This window comes from Syngnathus floridae, chromosome 12, assembly GCF_059516105.1.
Source record: "Syngnathus floridae isolate MCC-2025c chromosome 12, RoL_Sflo_1.0, whole genome shotgun sequence".
Classification (NCBI taxonomy): domain Eukaryota; kingdom Metazoa; phylum Chordata; class Actinopteri; order Syngnathiformes; family Syngnathidae; genus Syngnathus; species Syngnathus floridae.
This window is the reverse complement of record NC_142424.1, coordinates 4,861,074-4,886,035: the sequence shown is the minus strand read 5'-3', so window position 1 is coordinate 4,886,035 and position 24,962 is coordinate 4,861,074. Positions and strand designations below refer to the sequence as shown.

At 44.7% G+C, this 24,962-nt stretch overlaps 1 protein-coding gene across 1 annotated transcript; it reads left to right on the top strand.

Annotated features, from left to right (window-relative positions):
* Positions 1–100: 100 nt before the first annotated feature.
* bmpr1bb (bone morphogenetic protein receptor type 1Bb) lies at positions 101–24,958 on the top strand. Its single transcript, XM_088391495.1, has 13 exons — positions 101–325; positions 2,918–3,015; positions 11,263–11,444; positions 16,106–16,262; positions 16,368–16,473; positions 16,633–16,735; positions 22,925–23,021; positions 23,094–23,238; positions 23,376–23,568; positions 23,693–23,990; positions 24,071–24,246; positions 24,312–24,442; positions 24,573–24,958. The coding sequence occupies exons 3-13, from the start codon at positions 11,390–11,392 to the stop codon at positions 24,696–24,698; spliced, it is 1,587 nt and encodes a 528-aa protein (XP_088247621.1). The 5' UTR covers positions 101–325; positions 2,918–3,015; positions 11,263–11,389; the 3' UTR covers positions 24,699–24,958.
* The last annotated feature ends 4 nt before the right edge of the window (positions 24,959–24,962 follow it).

The following is a 24,962-nucleotide window of genomic DNA, read 5'->3' as shown; positions in this document are numbered from 1 at the left end:
CACATATAAGTAAATTAAGTTAGTTACAAGCATGGTCGTGAAATTATTAAAATCTCCTAAGTCAAAGTAGCTAAATGTTTTTTTTGTAGTGGCTCTCGCTGTATTAGTATTTGCACTTCTCTGAGTCGCCATAGGTTGTCGCTGTTGTCGCAGGAAAAAGACGCCAATTGACAGGCTCGAAGAAGGAAAGCAAACGCAGCTGCTCGACTCCTCGCGTCAACTCTTACCTACACAACACGGAGGACGAGACGCTACTCGTGCACGTTGACAGTGCCGAACCACTTTTTAAGTCCCATTTGCATCTTTTTGGAGCGAAAATACGAAGGTAAGAAGATTTTCTTGCAATGTCTGTGACCAGAGTGTGAATGGACGCGGTTTCTTGTTCGTAGGACAGTGGAAAGGTGAGTTTGATGATGCTAGTGAATAAATTTGTCTTTACACTTGGCGTCAGGTCGAGGTAAAATTCAAATCTCTTGAGTTTTTATATTAAAAGTAGTCGAACTAATACGACATGCAATATACACACATACTGGCCGCTTCATTAGGCACACCTGCGCGATGCATCACTAGACAAAAATCTGGCAATTTTTATTTTCGGTCTTTTAATGCTTTATGCATTAATTGTTCAAAACTACTGCAGTGTATGATATGCAAATTGTGAAAGCATGTACACTTAATGCAAACAGCATGCTATAGTCGTGATTTTCATCTAAGGCTCACAGTAGATGGGTTTGAATCATCCTTCAAAAACATGTATGTATCCCCAGGTGTACTCTGCTTTTCATATTTCCCCTGCAATTGACTGATCTTAGTCCCTAAATTAGTTAGAATCAAGACTTTAAAAGGCCATGAGCAGAAACATCAAAAAGTGAGGCTCTTTTAATGTATTGGACTTTTGTTAACGTGTATGGAACCTGCAGTGTGTAATACATTTGACTCTGATCGCATCAACAACTTCACTCCTGGGGCTGCACCCGAGGGAGGGATCAAAACTAATAGGAGACCCCCCCGAGTGATCAAAATCCCCACCGAGATGGAGACCATCACTAGAATGATTGATGGATAAAGGTCTAAATGTGGTTGTTGTCAAGGATTTGGTCTACATGTTTTGTAAACATTCTCATTGAAGATTTTGCCTCGTAGCCCTGCGGTGTTATGCAAAGTCCACTCTGGTTCCCATTAACAAGGAAGCACACGGGTTACCTGCACCGGCCATCTGCTATTTAAAAGTCAACAGCAGACGCTTTCCTCCCAAAGTGCTGGATAAGAAACAAAAGCAGAAAAAGGGCAGCAATGACTTCAAGCTGCTCTACTCTTTAACCTGGAAGCTTGACAACATGTGGGAGAATGGATTGAAGATAGAAAAGACGCATGACTACATAGGAGTAGTGTTTGGAGTCAGGACCAAATTAGCCAGGACTGAGTCAAGAGTTAAGCCTTTAAGGGGCAGAACCAGAGTGAAGACCCGGTCTTTAACAAGTCCAGATTGAGTCAAAAACAAGAGGCCTTAAAGAGAAGAGAAGTCTTGAGCAAGACTTTCAGCAGCCAAGACCAAGTCTAGACTGTAATGTAGGAGATGTCAAAACAAAGAAACCAAGAATTTAGGGAGTATTGACTAAGTTATGACCAATATTATCAAGAAGTCAAGGACAAGACTTTAAGGCGGCGACTGCGAGATCGAGTCAAGAGCAATACTTCAATCATCGACATATGAGCTCCTTTTAATAACTTGTGTTAATCTGATAACTTGATGGGAAGCTCCCCGACGGTCTTTTTTTAAACCTAAAAAAAAAAATGACGGAAAAAAGAAGACTTAGGTCTGCACTCTATTGACAGGTATCACATAGACCGTGGAAAACACACTAGAGTGGTTTCACTTTGACAGCATTGTGACGAAAGTGATATCCAAAGCTAAAAGCTGTATCGATCCGACCAGACTGGGTGTTCATTTTCTTTCAGCCGGGCTAGTGGGAGGTATAGATTTTGGCATAAACTGATGAGTGTGTACGTGGCGTGTTTGACCTCCAAAAGCGGCGTGCTAATTGACTTGCTGCTGGACACGATTAGCAATTAACTCTGTAAAATAAACCGCACGACAAGAATCGTGTTTTTCGAAATGACCAAACACGGTGTTCTACTGACGAGACGAGACACATCATTGTATCGTTTAAAAAAAACAATTTGAATCCCGGCAGATGGTGTGAACTACAGTCAATTGGTGCAGTGTGGTTTCATTTAATTAGCATTCCTTCACCATGAAGCAGTGAACTTGCCTCCGCAGGAAACCATCATAAACACCAAAATGGGCTCCAGTGTGCCACGCAGGGCTGCTGTGAATAATAAAATAGTTCAACTCTTCTCACAGAGGACAGTAATAGTCTCTCGGTGTGAGGTACACACTCCCTTTCTAGTCCCGTTACAACCGCTCGACGTTGTACTCTGTGTGACAGTCACCTGCTGTGAGCGGAGTCGTGTGGCCTGGAGACAAAAGATGATTTATAAAAACTGTGAAGAACGTCATAAATGTGTTTTTGATGCGAGACGGGTCGTCAGGCCTAATTATGCTCTCTATTTCATATAAAGAGCACGTGTCAGTGGGACCACCCGCTTTTTGCCCGAGTCAACTTGTCTGAATTCGACCCACGTAACAGTCGTTGCAGTGTTCGTACAGCTGTGACTCAGCAGGCCATTTTTTTTTATATGTGAAATGAACTCCTGGTTACCTGTTTTGCTCTCATGTCAGCCTTGAGCTACTTTTCAAGCAGCCGCTTTCAGGGATGCTAACTAATCACGTTGATGTGCAAGCCTAAATGTCTTTGGAATTTTTTATGAACTAGTTTCCAAAAGTTTTATTCATGTTCAGAAACAGACCACATAAGTGCAATCAGATTTTTACTTTCCATCTGTCTCCATTCAGATACATGCCGAGTTGATGAAGAAGCAATCGTAGCAGCAAGAAGAAGAGAAGAAAAATGTTCGATTGACAAAGTGCCTGGTGTCATTACATTGCTTCGGGTGAGTCCTGATTCATCATTCATTGGTAATTGATTAAAAGTATTTTGTAAGCCAAAGATGTCACCAAAGGTGAGTCGTGCTAGCAGAGTTTGCAAGTGTGTTTTTGGTAGATGTCAGCTCCTGTTTACTCCCGTTTGCTCCTCGGTGTGCGGCTCGTGTTGTGACAGCTGCGTCTCTTTGTTGATTCCAGCGACAGGCCGAATGAATTTTCTCCCTATTTCGTCTCGGCAGAGTCTTTGCGGTTTGGCCTCAAGTGACTTTCACGGGTGTCAGGCCGAATGTTGTTGATGTTGAATAGTGTCCTTGTTCCTCAGTGGCTTGGTCACGGTGTTTTTTTGTGTAACCTCGTCAGAGGTTCAACCACAACCTGTTTTGTTTTTAAAAGATGTTAAGCATTGTAAAATGTGAAACAACAACTAGACACTCCCTTAAGATACCAGTTTTTGCGTCAGCGTGAAGCCCAAATAATCTTTTCCTATTGAAATGAAATCCAGCCCCCCCCCCAAAAAAAAAAAATGCATGCCATAATGTTGCACTGTCCAAACAATAGGCAGTAGTGGCTTAATAATGTAGAATGTAAATATTTTATATTTTAAAAAAAGGACTGAGCCATACATTATTGTGCCTTCATCTGCTGCAAGCTTCATCTTTAGTTCCGCTGCTGTCAAACCCGAGAAGGGCCCCTCTTCCTCGTCTGGCTGCATCAGCGGCTCAGAGAGCTTTAGGTAGCCTGGATCGGATGACAATACCCAAAAAAAAAAAAAAATGAGTGAGCTAACCTGCTACAGGTCAAATTGTTATTGCAGGTGTGATGGCAGGGCAGACTCAGCAGGTCATGAGTTCGGCGTCAAAGCACTCCATACGCGGAGCTACGGTCGCGCCTGACTGGTCTGACTTAGGAATTTTAGTACGGCTTTCTTTGGTGCAGCCCGTTTCTTTGGCGAGTATCTTTCTGAGTGGATGTTGTAATCTCGCCCTAATGGAGTTTACCTGCACTGTCTGTGCGCACTCTCATCTGAGGGCACGAAAAAGCTCGCAGGCTATTTGCTCATGCACCACGAGCTGGTCTGCATGGAGATGCTAATCATGTCACTCGGGAGAGAGCGAACCCCATCTTGTGGGAACGCGGTCACGCCGGCTTGATTTTCTCCCGGTAACCCTATCACCGGAGGCAGTAAATTTTTGCCTGAGATCAAGCAAATAAAAAAAAAAAAAAGAGGGGGGGATTGGAGACGGAATCCTGAGGGGCCGCGCTGGAGTTAAGTCCCTTAAATTGAACCTTCATTGGGGGGTTCAAAAGGACAAGATGGGATGTGATGTGGAAGGAGAAAAACTCTGGTTCCTCTGGTCAACACAAGCCCCGAGGGTTCCTTCTCGGGGATCTGACTTCTGTCTGAGTAAACATGTCTGGAATAGTTTGCTCCCCGTGGCTTGTGTGTTTGTGTGTGTGTCAAGTGCACTACATGTGAAGTGTAGCTCACACGGTCTGGAGGCGGAGGCATGACTGGGGTACCGTATCAAAGTGTCTGGCTGGACTCCCGTGTTTGGTATGCGACTCGGGCTTTACCCCCCTCAAGTGTAATTCACACTTTAAAAGCACGGCGGAACCTCCAAGGTCCAACACAATCTGTTGACGTCCCTTTTTGTGTAGATTTTCGCATAGCAAAATCTATTACTGTCATGTAGCCGATATTGATCGTACAAAATGCTTTAAGTAACATTTGAAAGTGGTCCCTTGACTTGCAAGTTTAATTTGCTCTCGCCAAGCTCGTTAATCAGCCCACCCCTCCAGAACAGTACGATAGTTGATATTTATATCGTAGCTATGTTTTATTTCATGATATTGCACAACTGTACAGTAAAAGAGGCCTCGCCCCCTCTGGTACCTGTAATAAGATGCTTCCGTTGCAAGAGAAGGGCGATAAGGAGACAACACACTCTGCTCTCCACAGCTACACTTGGCCTCTTTGACACCCCCCTCACTCCTCCTGGGAGCTAAAGCCGCAACGGGCAACCCGACACCCATGATGTCACCCCTCGGAGAGATCCCCAGCGTCAATCAGTGCTCCCAAATGACCCCCAAATCAGCCGTACACCTCTGATTTGTAATCACACTCCACCGGCCGTGCTTAAGTAAACATTCACATTGTGGGCAACTTCTCTTTTGATCTTATGTATATTTATGAAATATCCATCAGTTAGTCTTGATTGGCAGAGCAGGTATGCTGGAGGTACAACCTGGACTGGTGCTCAGCCAATCGCAGGACTATTTTAATCATATAATAAAACGTAACGTAGTATGTTATATTGTCGGCGGCGTGCTGGCATTCTCGCTTTGTTCCATGAGATCACAGTGGTGGCAGATGCGGGACAAACAGGGAGCAGCTGTTGACGCCGCGTCTTCTCCAGTTACAGACGCTGGCAGCGCTCGCCGCCCGCTCCCTCGAGGGATGGGCACGGGGGCACGCCGCCGGCCCTTAATCGTGTTTGTTCTCCCGGGCTGGGCACGCTTCTTCTCGGGGCCGCGCTCCGCCAGTATTCTTGGCACGAGAAAAGAGGGATGTGGCCTAAGGTGTCAACCGAGAGTGCGGCTGGTGACAAGACATAACACGCAACTGGTCGTTCCCTCCCAGGACCCGTGGCGCCATTGCGGTCACACATACATCCATTTTCTATAGCGATTGTTGTGGAGCTTATCACAGCTGACTTGTGGTTTTTTTTTTTTTGCGTCCCATGTATATATATTTTTTAATTTTGGGTGTAATTCCACTTTTAAACACTAGATAGTGACACAATTTTTGTATGACACTATAGTAGTGACACTAAGTAGAATAACGAAAACAGGAAGTATTGATCGTTTTTTCCTCAATATTATTGAATATCAATTCTCTACAATCCTGCTTTTTATGTGTACAGATAGCGACGGTTGTTTCACATTCACGTCTGTGGACAGTTTCGAGTTTTGGTAGCGGAACGTTTTGGTAGCCAATCACACGGCACATAGTGTTGAGACAAATTAGGCATCCGGTTGTTGTATAATGTGATTTTTTTTTATTTTTTTTTTAAGCGCTGCCTCACATTATCAGTACTATAGCCCTATGAGTAAAATGCTAAATAATATATCAGGTGATATGCTCTGATATGACAGGACTAGTAAATCATATGCTAAAATCAGAGCGTGCGAGTGCATTTATACGAGTGCTTCTTCAGGTTTTGGCTCGGATGAGCCCATTAAGACAACGTTGCTGTTTTCGAGTTTGTATTTAAGTGACGTCTCGCTACTGCCTGACCGTGCCCGCTTTCAGCTTTCCACCCTTTGACCATGCCGGCACTCCCGCTCGCTTCCCGTTAAGTGAAGGAGTGATGTTTCAGAGATGGATAGCATTTCCAGCACTTATCGACTGGTCGGCGGCGGCCCGCCATGACACCGCGTTGGGATACATTAGCCGTGGGTGTGTGTGGGAAGGGGGGTGGGGGGAAACTTGACAATCTTCCTGAAGAATAGAGTGGCTTCCCAAGTGCGGAGGGCAAGATGTTAAAACACGTGGCCATCCCGAAGCCAGGCATCGATCCCGGGGCCTCGTTGTGCCGTGCACTATTTCCTGTGTTTTCATTGCAGGAGGGCAAAACAACGCTGGCAATTGCTACGTGTCTCATGCCGCGCTGTCTCCAGGGAGAGTCGCATTCGCAATGATGTCTAATGACGCAGCAGTGCGCTGGAAAAGACCTGCGTATGGGTCACATTTGACATTCCGGGTCTGAAATTGGATTTGGATTGAGTTTGGATGACTGGTGACTTTAGGGGCTCATTTTCTTTCATTTTTTTTTAATTAGTCACTGAACATGCCTCGCTTGCTTTTACTGACTGTCTGGGATTTGTGTGTCGAGTAGCCAGACGTGCGTTCATTGAAATGTCCCAAGACTGGCAACAGGAGGAAGACATTGAGCAAAAGCAGGTCCAGGGCGGTGGTAGCTAGACTCGGAGGGGAAATAGGTGTGTGGGTGCGGCATGTGAATTGCAAAAAGAAGAAGCTGCGCTGTTGCCACTGCCACTGCCTGCTGAGACTCAATCCACACGCTGTCAAAGTGCATCTGCTAATCAAGTCAATTTTCTCGCATTGACAAATGAGCAAAACACAGACTGGCTTTGCCATCAGTTTTCCCCGGAACAGATGGTTTAACGCTCACGTCGACCTTACTGGGGGTGGGAAAATACTCCAGTCTCATCTGCTTCTATTTGAGCCAAGACATCAACATGGAGGAGGAATTCAGTGTGGCTCCTTGAGTTGCACTGATCGCCACAGAATAAGAAAAAAAAAGTCGTACGGTTCAGTAATATTCCGCCTTCCCTGAACTCAAAAGTAGCCTGCTAACCAACAACGAGATTTAGGTCATGCTGGAGTTTCTGTCGCTCTTCATGTCATCGCAAACACTAAACTCACTGCTTTATGTTGTCTGTGATGCAATAAAAGCCTAAAATAGTTTCTTACTGATAATCACCATCTATTAATTTAGGTTTGAATGGATCTTTTAGTGCCTTATTTCATAAAAGTAAATCAGCTTAAGTGTTTCAGCATCCACTTTTCCTTTTTTGCTTTGCTCCAGCTTGTAAGTTCTTTAAAGAGCAGGATGTTTTGTAAGCTGCCGTGTGTTTCCGTGTATCTACACACACAAGAACACGTCATTCCCCCATTTGATTGAGACATAGTATCCATTTTAATTCCATTCCCAGGTGTCTTCATAACAAGTCTCTGACATAATTTAGCTCAAATACCCTGAAGATCGATAATTATAGCTCTTTTACGCCCTGTTTTTTATGTCGAGCTGAGACGGTAAAGGCACTAAAAGCAGATATTCTATTTTCACCTAAATCATCGTAACAGGTTGATGCCTTGGCCCCAACCCCTAAATAAAAAACCCTTTTCTTTCTTGATCGGCTAATAAATCGAAATCTATTCTGCCAAATATCGGAAACAGCGTCAGTAATTTCCTGCTCACGTTTTCTGATCATATTTAACCGCCATCAATGATGGCTGACAGGTGGGCGTGTTGTTTTTTTTTTTTCTTCGACAAATGTTGCAAAGTAATCACGCGGTACGTGGCTGCTGTTTGTCGCATCGGTGTAACATACTACACACAAAGGATCTTTATGCTGCGCAGGGCAGAAGGGGAGGTGGACTGCCCATGGAAAATATGCACAGAAGATGACCCCCACCCTCCCCTCCCCTTCCATTTCAGTCACTCCAGCAACATATAATTGAAGTGACGTAACATGATGGAAGATTTCTTGAATCTTTCTTTCGTAAGGTGCATCCATCAGCCCTCATTGTGTTGTCATCTTCTGCTAACCGTCAGTGACGCAAGCAAGCACGTCTTCCCTCATTAAAGCTTTCCTGCATCTCTGATATGGCGCAAGGACACCAATTGATGCTTGTTAAGGCCTGCGTGATTATGGTAAATACGCTGCAATTTTCTCCCTTAATGACGGCCCTTCTTCCTCTGCCCGAACCAGGCAGGAAGCCGTGCAATTGAATTTAATAATTAAAAAAAAAAAGAAATCTGTTTAATACGAAAAATGTCACTCTTTATTCTCGTACGCTGTAAAAACAATCAGTAATGATGGAGTTATTGGTGCATTTTTATTCAAAGCAAATAATCTGTAAGCATTTTTTTTCATGCAGCGTCGTCTCAACTTTCTCTTGAAAGTGGATCTGGAGCTTCCCCCAGTCTAGCTGATCAGTTCATGACCGGGGACTGTCTCGCTTTACAATTGGCGGGTGTATGCAAGCCATTTTTATTTTCATAATATTGTTCCCCCTTAGCATCCCCCTCTCTGCCGCTTGCTCACCACCTGCTGCAAACAGGTGGTGCAACACATTGAGTGTGCAAGTGGAGGTGTAGCCCCTGCCAGGGGTGGGCATGAACCTTTGACCCCAACCCTTTACCCTCATATGCCCCCCCCAGTACTAACCTTAGCGCTTAACTAGCCATGCAATCATTTGTTCAAATAAATAACATCTTTCTTTGACGTCGCTTTATTTTATTTGTTTGTACCAGACATGAAGGTGTTAAGATAGTGTGAATGTGCCCATGTGTGTGACACGCTGAGGTTTAATGAGAGCAGGCAGGTGTGAGGGTCACGGCCAGTTTGCAGTTCGACCCCCGCCGTCCGCTCGGTCTGACCAGCAGAGGAAGTCGCTAATTAGCGGCACTAGCTAACGCTGAGAACACAAAAAGCCATCGTGAAATGCTCCTTTCACGTTCTGTTTGGCTTTATATTAGTATTGTTCCCCTAGCTATCTACATGTTATGCCACCAATAGAGTAAAATGGCGCTTTATTGTAAAATATGAATATAAAAATATAACAAAATGAATTGTTTTTCAAACTGTGGGTTGCATGTTACAAAAAAAAAAATGGATGAATTTAAGTCTTATTGTTGGCATTTGCACCACACCGCCAGTTTTTCTTGTATCGGCTCCACTTTGGAGCCTCTGGCAACCAGACAGCTGCGTTGCCACGGTAATAAACTTCTCTAGATGACATCACGTTTAACCCCGCAAATCCTCCCGATTTCACACAAGCTCGGAACGTCGGCCGTCCGACACGCATTCCGACGTCATCATCTGAACTCTTTTGTTTGGTGGGGATCACTCCCATGGGTCCCCGTACAGACGACAGCGCCATGACGATGAAAGGCTCGTTTGCCCCGAAAATGAAATATGAAGATTGTCACGGTGTGTTGTGTTAATACTGTAAGCATTAGTGCAGGTTCTCTGTTTCATAAGAAAATGTTTGTCAAAGAAATGGAGATGGATTTTCTGCGACAGTACAAAGGCGTGTGAACATTAGAGCAGCGGTATGAATCTTCATTAACGGCGTTGTATTTATTGGAGGTAATGGTACAAACCACTCGTCCAACCTGCTGATAAATCTTGAAATTATATAGTTATTGTAATAATCGGCTAAAATTGGTATGGGGGGGTCAGAAATGTCTAATTCATACAAACAGTACCACTTAAAAATTGTCCTGCTCCAATTAGCATAAAAGGACGTTTTCACTTCCAAGCCATCTACTGTGATGGAGTGATGCCCCACCCCCACCGCACACACACACACACACCTAGTGACGCTCACTCCCGCCTTCCGGCCCCTCTCCGGGGGCTCCACACTGGTTGTGTGCTGGAGCGCAGAAGACCATGTGAGGTGCACTGACCCATTCTCTTGCGCGCCCCCTCCCCACCATGTGCCAAGGCTGCACAAGCACAAATGGAGCGTTGGGGTGGGGGTGACGGCTCTAGAGCTTCCAAGGTCCTTGGAGGTGCAGCTCTTCACACTCCATGTGGCAAGGTGCTGAGGGAGGCCCTTTTGGTTCTTGCTGCTTTTTATACGCTTTTAACACCACCAAGAATTCAACTCTGTTGACTTTGTCTTCGTTTGGAAGAGAATGCAGTTTATGAGAAGGCGTTGTGTTTGTTAGTACTTCTTGTAGGATTAGGACTTTTTTTTTTTTTTTGCACAAGATTTTCTCAAGATTACGGCTTTTATTCCATTTTGATCGCTACTTTGTCAAGTACGACTTCTCTCTTGTAGAAAAAACAAAAAAACATTATTTTTCTCTGCAATTTTATTTTTCTAAAATTTTTCAAATATTATTTCATACCAGGAATTCAACAGTTTATTTTTTTCAGCCACTCGGAAGAATACATTGTGACATGTTTGTGATTTCTTTTTTTTTTTTTTTCCTCCGAGTGAACTCGATGTAATCTGTCTAATATCTTGGTTAATCCTCTTACGACATACATATTGCGTTGAGGAATGTGCGCCCATTGTTAACGTGTGCGTCTGCGTAGCGGATTAGCGGCGAGTTGCAAAGTGCCTGGAGGTGTGAGCTCTAATCGCCTCCTCATCCATCACCTGACGCTACGCCGCTGCTTCGGCACCGTTCGCACACCTTCAACGCGCACACACGTGAATACTCTGTCGTAATGACCTGCTATGTAAACCTCTTTAATCCTAACTAGTGATATTTTTTTTATTGTTTTCACAACTGACACAGCTGTCACTATCGGATATTTTTGAATCGATGAATCCAATGGATGTGTGTATAAACATGGAGTGGCTCTCTTGTTGCGGGGGTCCGTATGCGCTCAGCTGTTGCCTGAGTGGCAGAAAGGGCCGAACACCCAGAGAGAAGTAACACCCCCGCCTCGTATCCCCCCCCCACCCTTTTGCCTTTCCCTCCTAGACTGTCAGTGTCGGAGTGGCACCGGAGGGACCAGGGAGGACTGTGGCGGTCTTAAGGACGTACTCGGCTTCCACTACTTCTTGATTGCTGCCGGAGGATTTGAAAAAACGGCGGCAGCGGTGGCGCGATGCTGGCCTGGCACGCTCTGCTTCTGATCACACTGCTGAGCACACAATCGGAAGGTGAGTCAAGACAATCATGTCAGCAAGTACAAGCATTAGCAGAAATTTACAACTTCATCTCGTAAGATTATGATTTAAAAAACAAAACTGATTTAACCTATAGATTATGGCTTTATCTTCATAATTTCTTAAAGACATTATTCCCGTGATATTATGATATGCATTCAAAAAAAACAATGACTTTATCTTTACAATAATTTAGAGGTGCAGCGATTAATCGATGACAGCTCATTGATTATCGAAATAATTGACGACTGTTTCGGTAGTCAGTTAATCGTTTGGAGTCATTGTTTAATATAATAGCTCGGAATTTTAGTAGATGTTTTTACAAAAAAACAACTAATTAATGGTTTATCCCTCTTTTTTTCAAGAGTATCTTAATGACAGATAAATGCCAAGCGCACGTTTGCACTTCAGCAAACTGCTGTGACTGTGGCGGCCATTTTGGCAGGGGCAACTTTGCCATCAAAGATGTGTATACCATCTTTTTTTTTTTTTTTTAAGTAAGTTCATCCCTTGCATGTATTGTATGGCATTAAAAAGGCTTTTATGTCCCGCTGCGCACTCCTGTTTTGAATCGTTTGAAGATGGACAGCCAGTTGTCTTTTTACGATGAATGCCAACAGTGTCCTGCTGGCCCGTAAGGTTGTGACAGGCGGGAGGGTCCGCGACCCCTCCCCTCAACATCTCAAGCCTCCAGCCCCTCAAGTGGGGCACCTCGGCATTTGTTCTCTTTCTAGTCGGGAAAATGATTGACAGCCGTCTCGATTTGCATTCAAAACACTTCAGCGGCACATTAGACACGACTCGCGCGTTCCCGTGGGAATTAAAGTAGCAAATCGTACGTATGTAACAAAATTTATTTTCATTTTTCAAGTTTGATACTCATGCATGATTTTTTTTACAACTGTACAACAGTCAAGGTTTCTAATGACTTTTGCAGTCCTTTCTGTACAACTGTTTTTGTACTGCGCACCGACGTGGGTGGAATAGTGCTAAATAGCTGTAACAGTCAGGCAGTGACTGGGAGCTGGTTGTAACTTTCACAGTTGGTGATGAAATACCTCCCGTGCTGCTGCTGATGATGATGATGAGTGCCTCATCGTCTCTTATCACTGCGCTTTTTTCGCATTCAGCACAATAATATCAGTCATGTACATCACTTTCTTACGTCTGCGGCTGTTGTTAAAGTGCTCTATAAATAAATTTGAATTAGTCATTCTTATATCCATGCGGCTTTGTGACTAGGAACGACTGTGCTGCACTATATATACTATGACGCGCTACTACTAAAACAAGCCAGCGTACAACTGTTTTGATTCTTTCCGTGACTCCTTCCTACAAAAGGAGGCATCCTTTGTGATGTGATACGTTGTAGCCGCGCTTTCAAACGAGCTAAACATATGGGGAGAATGGCCATAAATCTGAGCGGCCCAGCCACCTGTTTCTAAAGGCTAGTTGCGGAGATTCTTGTGTCTTTTGACAGTGGCGTAGTTTGTTCAGTTTCAGTCGGGCGCACGACCAAAGTGGTGGCAGCGATGAGTCTCCTCCAAGCCGAGTGCTGTTTTCATTCAAACTGAGCTAAATAGCAAGCACGAATAGTTGTGGGTGGAGGAGCAGCTTTGCTTTTTATCACGACAGTGTGTATCTCCCGTTCATCGATGTGATCCAGATCCAGCGACTATAGGTAGAATTTTGTAGTACAGCATAGTACCGGTCACAAAAATGTTGCTTTATTCTTATAGTTGATTGTCCATATGAGCTAAATGTGGAGGCTTGTCCGAGTAATTGTCCCAGTTTGTAGCTTGTTTGTGTTGTCTTGTGTATCTAGCACCTTCTCTGTAAAACTGCCACCCGCGCGTCACATTTCTCTGCCAGCCAGTTCAAATTTGTCGGTCCGAGGATGCGCGGGATGGAAGGGTGGCCAATTCCCAAATCAGATTGTCAGACGGTGACAGGCGCTTCTGCATCTCCTTCGTCCTCAAGGCTGCACGGTCACGGCTGGTAAACACGGAGCAGGTTGCCGGAACAGTAGAAACAGATGACCCGGAGGGGGGTGGAAGATGGATTGGAATTTGCTCTTCCGACACATACGTCCGATCTTTGAAGCCCGTTGAGGGGTTAAGCGGCATGAGGCTGAGGCCTGAGGATGAATGAGCCCCTTGGCAGGTTGCTCGCCATCCCCTCGAGGGGTCCGACTACACCCCTGAGACACATGGAAGATGTCTCCTTTGAGCGGGAGATTTATGACGGCCACCTGGAGGAACTTATCTGGCTCGTCATCCTCCGTGCTTCTGAAGACGCGCGTTAGTCAGGGTGGGAAATTGGCACTCAGGGGAAACGAGCGTGACCGTTTTCCAAAACTGTCAGTCAGTCAACCTTTACGGATGGATGGATGGATGAATGGATGGACGGACGGATGGACGGACGGACGGACGGACGGGTGGAATTAAACTTCATAAAAGCAAAGAAGATTAAACATATCTAATTCGTGTATCGGCTGGCAATGGTTTTAGCAGCAATGCTGTCACTCACTCACTCACTCACTCACTCACTCACTCACTCACTCACTCACTCACTCACTCACTCGTGAAGACCAATCAGCAGCGCCAGCGAGCGTTAGATGGAGGCGGGACTTTACGAGTCAGTGACGTAACTTCCCGTTCACGAACGAGTCGTGAATTGCATCACTCATCAGTATTATTATTATTTTAATAAACATTTAAGTTATAACTTGTCTGGCGTTTTATTCCTTGTTTTTATATTCGCCAATCAAAACATAAAAATCTGACATTTGGTTAACTGTTTTATATGACAATATGTATGTGTTTTACGTTGTTATATGAGTTGATGTCCCCAAAATTAACAAATGTCGGCTTAACGTTTTTTTTTTTTTTTTTTTAAACCTTTTATTCAAACACAAACACATTCGATATAATAACACCACCGTTGGGGAACGGGAAAAGCAATTCACGACTCGTTCGTGAACGGGAAGTGACGTCATTTTCTTCTTTGTTTTGATTTACGGCGTGGTGTCACCAGCTTCAATGCGCATTACTGACACCTACTGGTTGAAACACTGATCTATATGATGCCAAGATGAGTTGAAATGTTAAAAATGACTCATTGTTTCAGATGGGTTACATCCAAAGTCTTGGTGTTGTTTGTCATTGTTGTGGAGAATACTGGGTAGTGGAGAAATGTCACAGTAACATACATTCAGTGTGTGTGTGTGGAGGAGAAGCCTGTGGAATGCGTGGGGGATGTAGATCAGATTTCGGGGTGACCTTGAATGCGGCCGTTGCTGACATAGCAAGTCTGTTTGTTGGCTCCGCATAACACCAAAGTGTCAAAAGACTGTTTTTTTTCCCTCATAACAATGAGCTTTCATGTTACTTTTATCACATTTCAATATCAGAATGCCTTTTGTTGGATTTGAAATCCATTCCAAAAGTGCTGCCTTGACAAAGACAACAATTCTCAGTTTGAGGTATCTTTTTTGTGCTTGTAGTTTGCTGTGCAATGTCGTCTACCCACAGCTGTTCCTCATATTTTGCATCTTATATGTCAACTCTTCTTAGCTTTGATTTTTGTATGATGTCTGTAATCAAATATATTTTGAAGTTTTATTAATAGTACACTGATTATTTGGAGGCTGGAACGGATTCATTGCATTTGCATTCATTACAGTGGGAAAAGTTACTTTGATTCACAAACGTTTTGGACGGGGTCAGGTCACAGAAAAAAATTAAATTGGTAACTCGAGCGGTACGGCCGTGAATAATACTTGAGTGATGGTCCTTTTTAAGTGAGCAGAGTGTGAACATGGCCGCATTCTCTCACCTTCACATATTGGCATACATTTGCGGCCTTACCCTGAGCTTCCAGACAGGCTCATAAGAGGGAGTATCATTTCCCTGATAAGCTTTTGCTTTGCATGTGCCAACTCTTCTAGAAAATGTGATGTCAGCTTTTCCTGAATAACCTGCCACTGCGCTCGTTGATGAAAAACAAACGCTGATTCCAGGCCAAGTGTATCTAAAGGGTTGGATGACCTCATGAAGCATTCCTCTTTCTGCATTTGCGTGCATTTTGCAGACTTGAAGATGCTGATTGAAATGAAATAAAATGAAAAACAGACACCCAGGGAGATCAGGAGCATGCAAAATTTGCAGATTAAGAAGAACGCGCAGAGCACAACAAATGTGACTTGCATCACATGGTCTTTTTTTTTTTAAACATGTGACCTACTGTTTTTCCAAAAATTTAATGCTCATCATTTTGATGTTTCATGGGATGATACTGAGGATTCATAAAAACTCTGACTTACACTGTGCATGTTATTATTGTTCTAAAGTCTTTACTTTTAGTGTAATAGCAATTTTGCATATTGTACTCTCATTCTATCCACCAGAGTGCTCCAGTACTAGCAATAAACAAAAATAGTCAAAGTATTTTTAATGTTATGGTATTTAATTTTCCATTTATTTCTTTTTATACCTAATCGGACTCTTTGTAAAGAAGCAAAACAAGCAGGGGTATTAGCGGAAGAAGGTGCGTCATTTGATTTTTCATTGCTACAATGAGTCTTATTCTTGAGCTGTCGACATCATCCTTCCCATTTGTATCACCTACCTTTGATCATGTCTGTTTGTGTTCAGGCAACTTGTTGGACAACATGCTGCTGCGGAATGGCTGGAAGCAGGAGTCGGAGCGGCGGGCCGAAGGGAGCGGCAACAGCAGCGGGGTGACCCAAAACGTTTTGTGGTGTCACTGCACCCAGCACTGCCCTGAGGAGTCAGCTAACAACAGTTGCACGTACGGCGGACGCAATCATTTGCAACACCCTCAAACATAAAACTCTACCCAGACATGAGGGAAGTGTCACATTTTGATCAATTGGCTTTTAATGTTGTTTGTCAGGACGGACGGCTCGTGTTTCACCATGGTGGAGGAAGAAGAGGAGGGTGGTCTGGCCGTGCTCACGTCAGGCTGTTTGGCACTGGCTGGCTCAGAGTTCCAGTGCAAAGTGAGGATTTCTTCTCTGTGTGTTCTGGTGTCACAAAAACAAAAGACTCGATGCATCGCACCCTCTCGAACTGAGGCGTACCATATTGAATCGAACTGAATCAAATGGTGGTTGGAGTGAGGCATCACTTTGAAGGTACTGCGTCTTCTTTTCGGCTAGGACACGTGGAGCACTCGCTTCAGGAGAGTTCTGGAGTGCTGTGCTGATCAGGATTACTGCAACCGCAACCTTCACCCGACTCTTCCCCCCTTGCGGACCTCAGGTGAGACGCACCTGGCCGTCTCGCAGCCGTGCAGCCAGGGCAAACTCGACTCAGCCGCCGCTTGACGAAATGTGCCATGTGGGAAAATAAATGAAAGCTTATTGTTCGGCTGTAGTGGAGCGGTGAGGGGTGGCTAGTGGTTGGGGTCCAGAGGGGGGTGGGGTGCAGGCGAAACAGAACCTGCTGGCTCGGCTTGTTCTCTCACCCTCTAGCAGTCCAAGTCCAGTCCTCGAGGGCCGCATTCCTCCATGTTTTCCAAGTTTCCCTCGTTAAACACACCTGATTCAATGATCAGGCTCCTGCAGAACGTGAGGATGAACTGATCATTTGAATCAGGTGTGTTTAACGAGGGAAACTTGGAAAACATGGAGGAATGCGGCCCTCGAGGACTGGATTTGGACACCCACTGAGTGCCAAAAGTCCCAATGATCGTGAGCAGCAGGGGGGGCCCCATTTCGACCCCTTACACTGAGTGCCAAGCAGGGAAGAAATGGGTACCATTGTTATAGTCACTGGTATGACTCGGCAGGGGTTTGAACCCACAACCTCCCAATCTCAGGGCGGGCACTCTCCTCTGCGGCCACTGAGCTGGTAAACACTACCATTTGTTGCATTGACCTCATTTTCACATGGTCCTTGTTTACATTTTGCATTTGACACTGACAGCTGTCAAGTGCCACGTTAGGGCTCTTCTTGTGTAAGTTTTATTTGTTATGGGTTTTCTTTTGTAAGTTTAACTTTGGGTACTTCGAAAGTGTCATTTTAAATTGTACTTTGCTAGGTGTTCGTGTACACAACGTGTTGTGATGACATCTGCTGTGGAGTCTTCAGCTAGTCGCTTGTGAGCTGCTCCATAAAACCATACATGTTCCATACACTGAGAGCATGGGTTCCATAGGGTAGTGGTTAGTGCTCTGGGCATTCACCCCAGCGGTCCAGGTTCAAATCTCAGTGGGATCCAAAAAATTTTATCATAGAAAATTTGCAACACAGGTGCTCGTGTAACCATAAAACCATACATGTCCCATGCATTGAGAGCAAGGCTTCCATAGGGTAGTGGTTAGTGCTCTGGGCTTTCACCCCAGCGACCCAGGTTCGAATCTCAGTGGGATCCAAAAAATTTTATCATAGAAAATTTGCAACACAGGTGCTTGTGTAACCATAAAACCATACATGTCCCATGCGTTGAGAGCAAGGCTTCCATCGGGTAGTGGTTAGTGATATGGGCTTTCACCCCAGTGACCCAGGTTCGAATCTCAGTGGGACCCAAAAAATTTTATCATAGAAAATTTGCAACACAGGTGCTCGTGTAACCATAAAACCATACATGTTCCATGCATTGAGAGCAAGGCTTCCATAGGTTAGTGGTTAGTGCTCTGGGCTTTCACCCCAGCGACCCAGGTTCGAATCTCAGAGCTAGTGTTAGGGTGTGAGCTAGGGTTAGGGTGTGAGCTAGGGTTAGGGTTTGAGCTAGGGTTAGGGTTAGAGCTTGGGTTAGGGCTAGTGTTAGGGTTAGGGCTTGGGTTAGAGCTAGGGTTAGAGCTAGGGTTAGGGTTAGGGTTAGAGCTAGGGTTAGGGTTAGAGCTAGGGTTAGGGTTAGAGCTAGGGTTAGAGTTAGTGCTAGGTTTAGGGTTAGAGTTAGAGCTAGGGTTAGGGTTAGAGCTAGGCTTAGGGTTAGAGTTAGAGTTAGGCTTAGGGTTAGAGTTAGAGCTAGGGTTAGGGTTAGAGCTAAGGTTAGGGTTGGGGTTAGAGCTTGGTATACGGTTAGAGCTAGGTTAGGGTTAGAGCTAGGGTTAGGGCTAGGGTTCGCGGTAGGGTTAGGGTTAGAGTTAGGGTTAGAGTTAGTGCGAGGGTTAGCGTTAGAGCTGGGGTTAGGGTTTGAGCTAGGGCTAGGGTTAGCGGTAGGAGTTAGGGTAGGGTTAGGGTTAGAGCTTGGGTTAGAGCTAGGATTAGGGTTAGAGCTAGGGTTAGGGTTAGGGTTAGAGCTAGGGTTAGGGTTAGGGTTAGAGCTAGGGCTAGGGTTAGGGTTAGAGTTAGGGTTAGAGTTAGTGCTAGGTTTAGGGTTAGAGTTAGAGCTAGGGTTAGAGCTAGGCTTAGGGTTAGAGCTTGGGCTAGGGTTAGAGCTAGGGTTAGGGTTAGGGTTAGAGCTAGGGTTAGGGTTGGGGTTAGAGCTTGGTATACGGTTAGAGCTAGGGTTAGCGTTAGGATTAGGGCTAGGGTTCGCGGTAGGGTTAGGGTTAGAGTTAGAGCTAGGGTTAGGGTTGGGGTTAGAGCTTGGTATACGGTTAGAGCTAGGGTTAGGGTTAGAGCTAGGGTTAGGGCTAGGGTTCGCGGTAGGGTTAGGGTTAGAGTCAGAGCTAGGGTTAGAGTTAGTGCGAGGGTTAGCGTTAGAGCTAGGGTTAGGGTTTGAGCTAGGGCTAGGGTTAGCGGTAGGGTAGGAGTTAGTGCGGGGGTTAGAGTTAGAGCTAGAGTTAGAGCTAGGGTTAGAGTTAGTGCGAGGGTTAGGGTTAGAGCTAGGCTTAGGGTTAGAGTTAGAGTTAGGGCGAGGGTTAGGGTTAGAGCTAGGGTTAGGGCTAGAGTTAGAGCTAGGGTTAGAGCTGTTTTTTTTTTCCCAAAAAAACCATTTAATGGTAGTTTTTTTTTAAACTACCATGTATGGTAGTTTTTTTTTTTTTTTCAAAAAAAACCTACCATACACGGTAGTTTTTTTTTTTAAACTACCATTTAATGGTAGTTTTTTTAAAACTACCATGTATGGTAGTTTTTTTCTTTCCTTTTTCAAAAAAAAACTACCATACACGGTAGTTTTTTTAAACTACCATTTAATGGTAGTTTTTTTTAACTACCATTAAATTAAATGGTAGTTAAAAAAAACTACCGTGTATGGTAGTTTTAAAAAAAACTACCATTAAATGGTAGTTTAAAAAAAACTACCATTAAATTAAATGGTAGTTTAAAAAAAAAACTACCGTGTATGGTAGTTTAAAAAACTACCATTAAATGGTAGTTTAAAAAAAACTACCGTGTATGGTAGTTAAAAAAAAACTACCATTAAATGGTAGTTTAAAAAAAATACCGTGTATGGTAGTTTTTTTTGAAAAAGGAAAAAAAAAACTACCATACACGGTAGTTTAAAAAAAAAACTACCATTAAATGGTAGTTTAAAAAAAACTACCGTGTATGGTAGTTTTTTTGGGAAAAAAAACAAACTACCATACATGGTAGTTTAAAAAAAACTACCATTAAATGTTTTTTTTAAAAAAAAAAACTACCGTGTATGGTAGTTTTAAAAAAAACTACCATTAAATGGTAGTTTAAAAAAACTACCATTAAATTAAATGGTAGTTTAAAAAAAAAACTGCCGTGTATGGTAGTTTTTTTTGAAAAAAAACAACAAACTACCATACATGGTAGTTTTAAAAAAAACTACCATTAAATGGTAGTTTTAAAAAAAAAACTACCATACATGGTAGAAAAAAAAAAAAAAAAAAAACAGCTCTAACCCTAGCTCTAACTCTAGCCCTAACCCTAGCTCTAACCCTAGCTCTAACCCTCGCTCTAACTCTAACCCTAAGCCTAGCTCTAACTCTAACCCTCGCACTAACTCTAACCCTAACTCTAGCTCTAACTCTCGCACTAACTCCTACCCTACCGCTAACCCTAGCCCTAGCTCAAACCCTAACCCTAACCCTAGCTCTAACGCTAACCCTTGCACTAACTCTAACCCTAGCTCTAACTCTAACCCTAACCCTACCGCGAACCCTAGCCCTAACCCTAGCTCTAACCGTATACCAAGCCCTAACCCCAACCCTAACCCTAGCTCTAACCCTAACCCTAGCTCTAACCCTAGCCCAAGCTCTAACTCTAACCCTAAGCCTAACTCTAACCCTAAGCCTAGCTCTAACCCTAACCCTAGCTCTAGCTCTAACCCTAAACCTAGGCCTAACTCTAACCCTAACTCTAACCCTAACCCTAGCCCTAGCTCTAACCCTAGCTTTAGCTCTAACCCTAACCCTACCCTAACTCCTACCCTACCGCTAACCCTAGCCCTAGCTCAAACCCTAACCCTAACCCTAGCTCTAACGCTAACCCTCGCACTAACTCTAACCCTAACCCTAACTCTAACCCTAAACCTAGCACTAACCCTAACTCTAGCTCTAACCCTAAACCTAGCACTAACTCTAACCCTAACTCTAACCCTAACCCTAACCCTAGCTCTAACCCTAGCCCTAGCTCTAACCCTAACCCTAGCTCTAACCCTAATCCTAGCTCTAACCCAAGCTCTAACCCTAACCGTAACCCTAACTCTAACTATAACCCTAACCCTAGCCCTAACCCTAGCTCTAACCCTAATCCTAGCTCTAACCCAAGCTCTAACCCTAACACAAGCTCTAACCCTAACCCTAGCTCAAACCCTAACCCTAGCTCACACCCTAACACTAGCTCTGAGATTCGAACCTGGGTCGCTGGGGTGAAAGCCCAGAGCACTAACCACTAACCTATGGAAGCCTTGCTCTCAATGCATGGAACATGTATGGTTTTATGGTTACACGAGCACCTGTGTTGCAAATTTTCTATGATAAAATTTTTTGGGTCCCACTGAGATTCGAACCTGGGTCGCTGGGGTGAAAGCCCATATCACTAACCACTACCCGATGGAAGCCTTGCTCTCAACGCATGGGACATGTATGGTTTTATGGTTACACGAGCACCTGTGTTGCAAATTTTCTATGATAAAATTTTTTGGATCCCACTGAGATTCGAACCTGGGTCGCTGGGGTGAAAGCCCAGAGCACTAACCACTACCCTATGGAAGCCTTGCTCTCAATGCATGGGACATGTATGGTTTTATGGTTACACGAGCACCTGTGTTGCAAATTTTCTATGATAAAATTTTTTGGATCCCACTGAGATTTGAACCTGGACCGCTGGGGTGAATGCCCAGAGCACTAACCACTACCCTATGGAACCCATGCTCTCAGTGTATGGAACATGTATGGTTTTATGGAGCAGCTCACAAGCGACTAGCTGAAGACTCCACAGCAGATGTCATCACAACACGTTGTGTACACGAACACCTAGCAAAGTACAATTTAAAATGACACTTTCGAAGTACCCAAAGTTAAACTTACAAAAGAAAACCCATAACAAATAAAACTTACACAAGAAGAGCCCTAACGTGGCACTTGACAGCTGTCAGTGTCAAATGCAAAATGTAAACAAGGACCATGTGAAAATGAGGTCAATGCAACAAATGGTAGTGTTTACCAGCTCAGTGGCCGCAGAGGAGAGTGCCCGCCCTGAGATTGGGAGGTTGTGGGTTCAAACCCCTGCCGAGTCATACCAGTGACTATAACAATGGTACCCATTTCTTCCCTGCTTGGCACTCAGTGTAAGGGGTCGAAATGGGGCCCCCCCTGCTGCTCACGATCATTGGGACTTTTGGCACTCAGAGGGTGTCCAAGTCCAGTCCTCGAGGGCCGCATTCCTCCATGTTTTCCAAGTTTCCCTCGTTAAACACACCTGATTCAAATGATCAGTTCATCCTCACGTTCTGCAGGAGCCTGATCATTGAATCAGGTGTGTTTAACGAGGGAAACTTGGAAAACATGGAGGAATGCGGCCCTCGAGGACTGGACTTGGACACCCGAATGAAAAGGACAGCCGCTCCCCGGGGCCTGCTTCGGTTTCTTGACTGGAGACGGATGTGAGATGTCTGTCAGTCCATCTGTTAGGCCCTTGCGCACGGCCACGCATATGCACATGTTTTTCCCACTAGCACACTTGCGCTTCACTTTGTTGCACTCTTTTGGAAGAAAATGACAGCAGATTTGCAGGGAATGCTAAGGTGTTGTTTGAGTTTATTGCTGCAGCCTTGACAGACTGTCAGAAAAAAATACCAATGATTGAATTGTTAGCAGAGTTTGTTGGTTGTGAGCTGAATTACAGTGTTAGGGTTGTGATTTTTTTAAATATACTTCTCATATTGGCTCTTATTACCAGTGTGTGAGGACAGAATCATGAGCGGCTGAAAGTTTAGAGCCCCCGAGCTGCTTCTGGAGACATGTCAGCGTGACCTTTGGGATTCAGGAAGGGGATGCGATCGATCTGCACAAACTCAAACTCAGTCCTGTGGGGGGGATATTTGGGAAATGTTCTCAAGGCTCTAAATCACATTTATTTTTTTAGAATATGTGGACAGTGGTGCCCATTACTTGGCTCTCCTCATCTCCATCACAGTCTGCACCGTATTTATCGTCATTGTCTTCATCATCTGCTGCGTCAGGTAATGCTCAGCTCCATTTTGTCTTTTCTTTTTTCCTGTTCAGTATCTGTACTATTTCCTACACGTGTTTAGATACAAGCGACAGGAGTCCGAGCCACGCTACAGCATCAACTTGGAACAGGATGACTCTTACATCCCTCCAGGGGAGTCACTCAAGGACCACATTGAACATTGCCACAGCGTTGGGTCTGGTTCGGGCTCAGGGCTCCCCCTACTGGTGAGATACAATCACTGCACCCTCTACAGGGAACCTATCATCACTGATGAACATTGTGGCCTCCTCTGTGAGCCAATGATGGCCCCCCGAGAGAAATGATGTGACCTTTTCTGGATGTTTTTGTGCGGCGTCCCCAGGTTCAGCGCACCATCGCCAAGCAGATTCAGATGGTGAAGCAAATCGGGAAGGGGCGCTACGGGGAGGTGTGGATGGGCCAGTGGAGAGGCGAGCGAGTGGCCGCCAAAGTGTTTTTCACCACAGAGGAAGAGAGCTGGTTCAGGGAGACGGAAATCTACCAGACGTTCCTCATGCGGCACGACAACATTCTGGGTGAGAGGTCGCTAGATTGATAGGTTAGAAAATTAAGAAATGTATCAAAATAGTGATTACTGGAATTCCTGAATTCCATTGTACTCATGCATTTTTTTTTTTAAATAAACTTTCCTACCATCAGGCTTTATCGCGGCTGACATTAAGGGCACGGGCTCGTGGACGCAACTGTACCTGATCACCGACTACCACGAAAACGGCTCGCTGTACGACTACCTCAAATGCAACACGCTGGATGCCACGGCTCTGCTCAAGCTGGCGTACTCGTCCATCTCGGGCCTTTGCCACCTGCACACCGAGATCTACGGCACGCAGGGCAAGCCGGCCATCGCCCACCGAGACCTCAAGAGCAAGAACGTCCTCGTCAAGAGGAACGGGTCGTGCTGCATCGCCGACCTCGGCCTGGCTGTTAAGTTCAACAGGTAAGCGCTCGTGTTGTTTTCGGATTGCCGATTGGCTCGAGGAAATGTTAGATATATTTATTTTATTTGTTCTCCGTCAGCAACACCAATGAGTTGGACGTGCCACCCAATCTGCGGGTGGGCACCAAACGCTACATGCCCCCCGAGGTGCTAGATGAGACCTTGAACAGGACCCACTTCCAGTCCTTTATCATGGCCGACATGTACAGCTTTGGCCTCATCATGTGGGAGATGGCGCGACGCTGCGTCTCCGGAGGTAACAGTCATTGGATTGAATGCATTTGATCTGATATTAATTGTTGGTGTATGTGATGTGCAAAGGCATCGTGGAGGACTACCAGCTTCCCTATTACGACCTGGTGACCTCTGACCCCTCCTATGACGACATGAGGAATGTGGTCTGCATCAAACAACAAAGACCAGCGTTGGCCAACCGCTGGGCCACTGATGAGGTATTTATACACTGATAAAGTCTGTGATAAGCAACAAAACAGAATATTAGACAATTAGAAAACCATGCTAGCTCTCATTAGCATCAAGGGACAGAGATACATCATTTATGTGTGAATTTTCCTTCTCCAGTGTTTACATCAGATGGCAAAAGTGATGTCGGAATGCTGGTCGCACAAGCCGGCGTCTCGCCTCACTGCTTTGCGGGTAAAGAAGACACTCAGCAGGATGTTGGAGTCTCAGGATATCAAGCCGTGACGTGCACACAGAAGAAAGAACTACTAAGACCCATTGGACAAGGGTGACAGTTTACCTTACCTTTGTGTTGGGCTCACTGTGCTTTCTGTGAAAGCTTAGTGGCTCTCAAGGGGAGCTGAGCCACAGAGCAGTATTTGTACGTGCAGTCTTTTGTACTGTTAATTTGGTGTAGCCTAAAAACACAATGTTCAGTGACCTCAGTAAGATCATTGTTTGTGGATAAATATCACTTGAATTAAATTAATTGCAAAACAATACAACTGC

Coding starts and splice junctions, on each gene's coding strand:
- bmpr1bb (XM_088391495.1), top strand. CDS start 11,390: ATGCTGGCCTGGCACGCTCTGCTTCTGATCACACTGCTGAGCACACAA. Junction 23,022..23,093: donor TTCATCATCTGCTGCGTCAG/GTAATGCTCAGC, acceptor ACACGTGTTTAG/ATACAAGCGACAGGAGTCCG. Junction 24,443..24,572: donor ACCGCTGGGCCACTGATGAG/GTATTTATACAC, acceptor TTCCTTCTCCAG/TGTTTACATCAGATGGCAAA.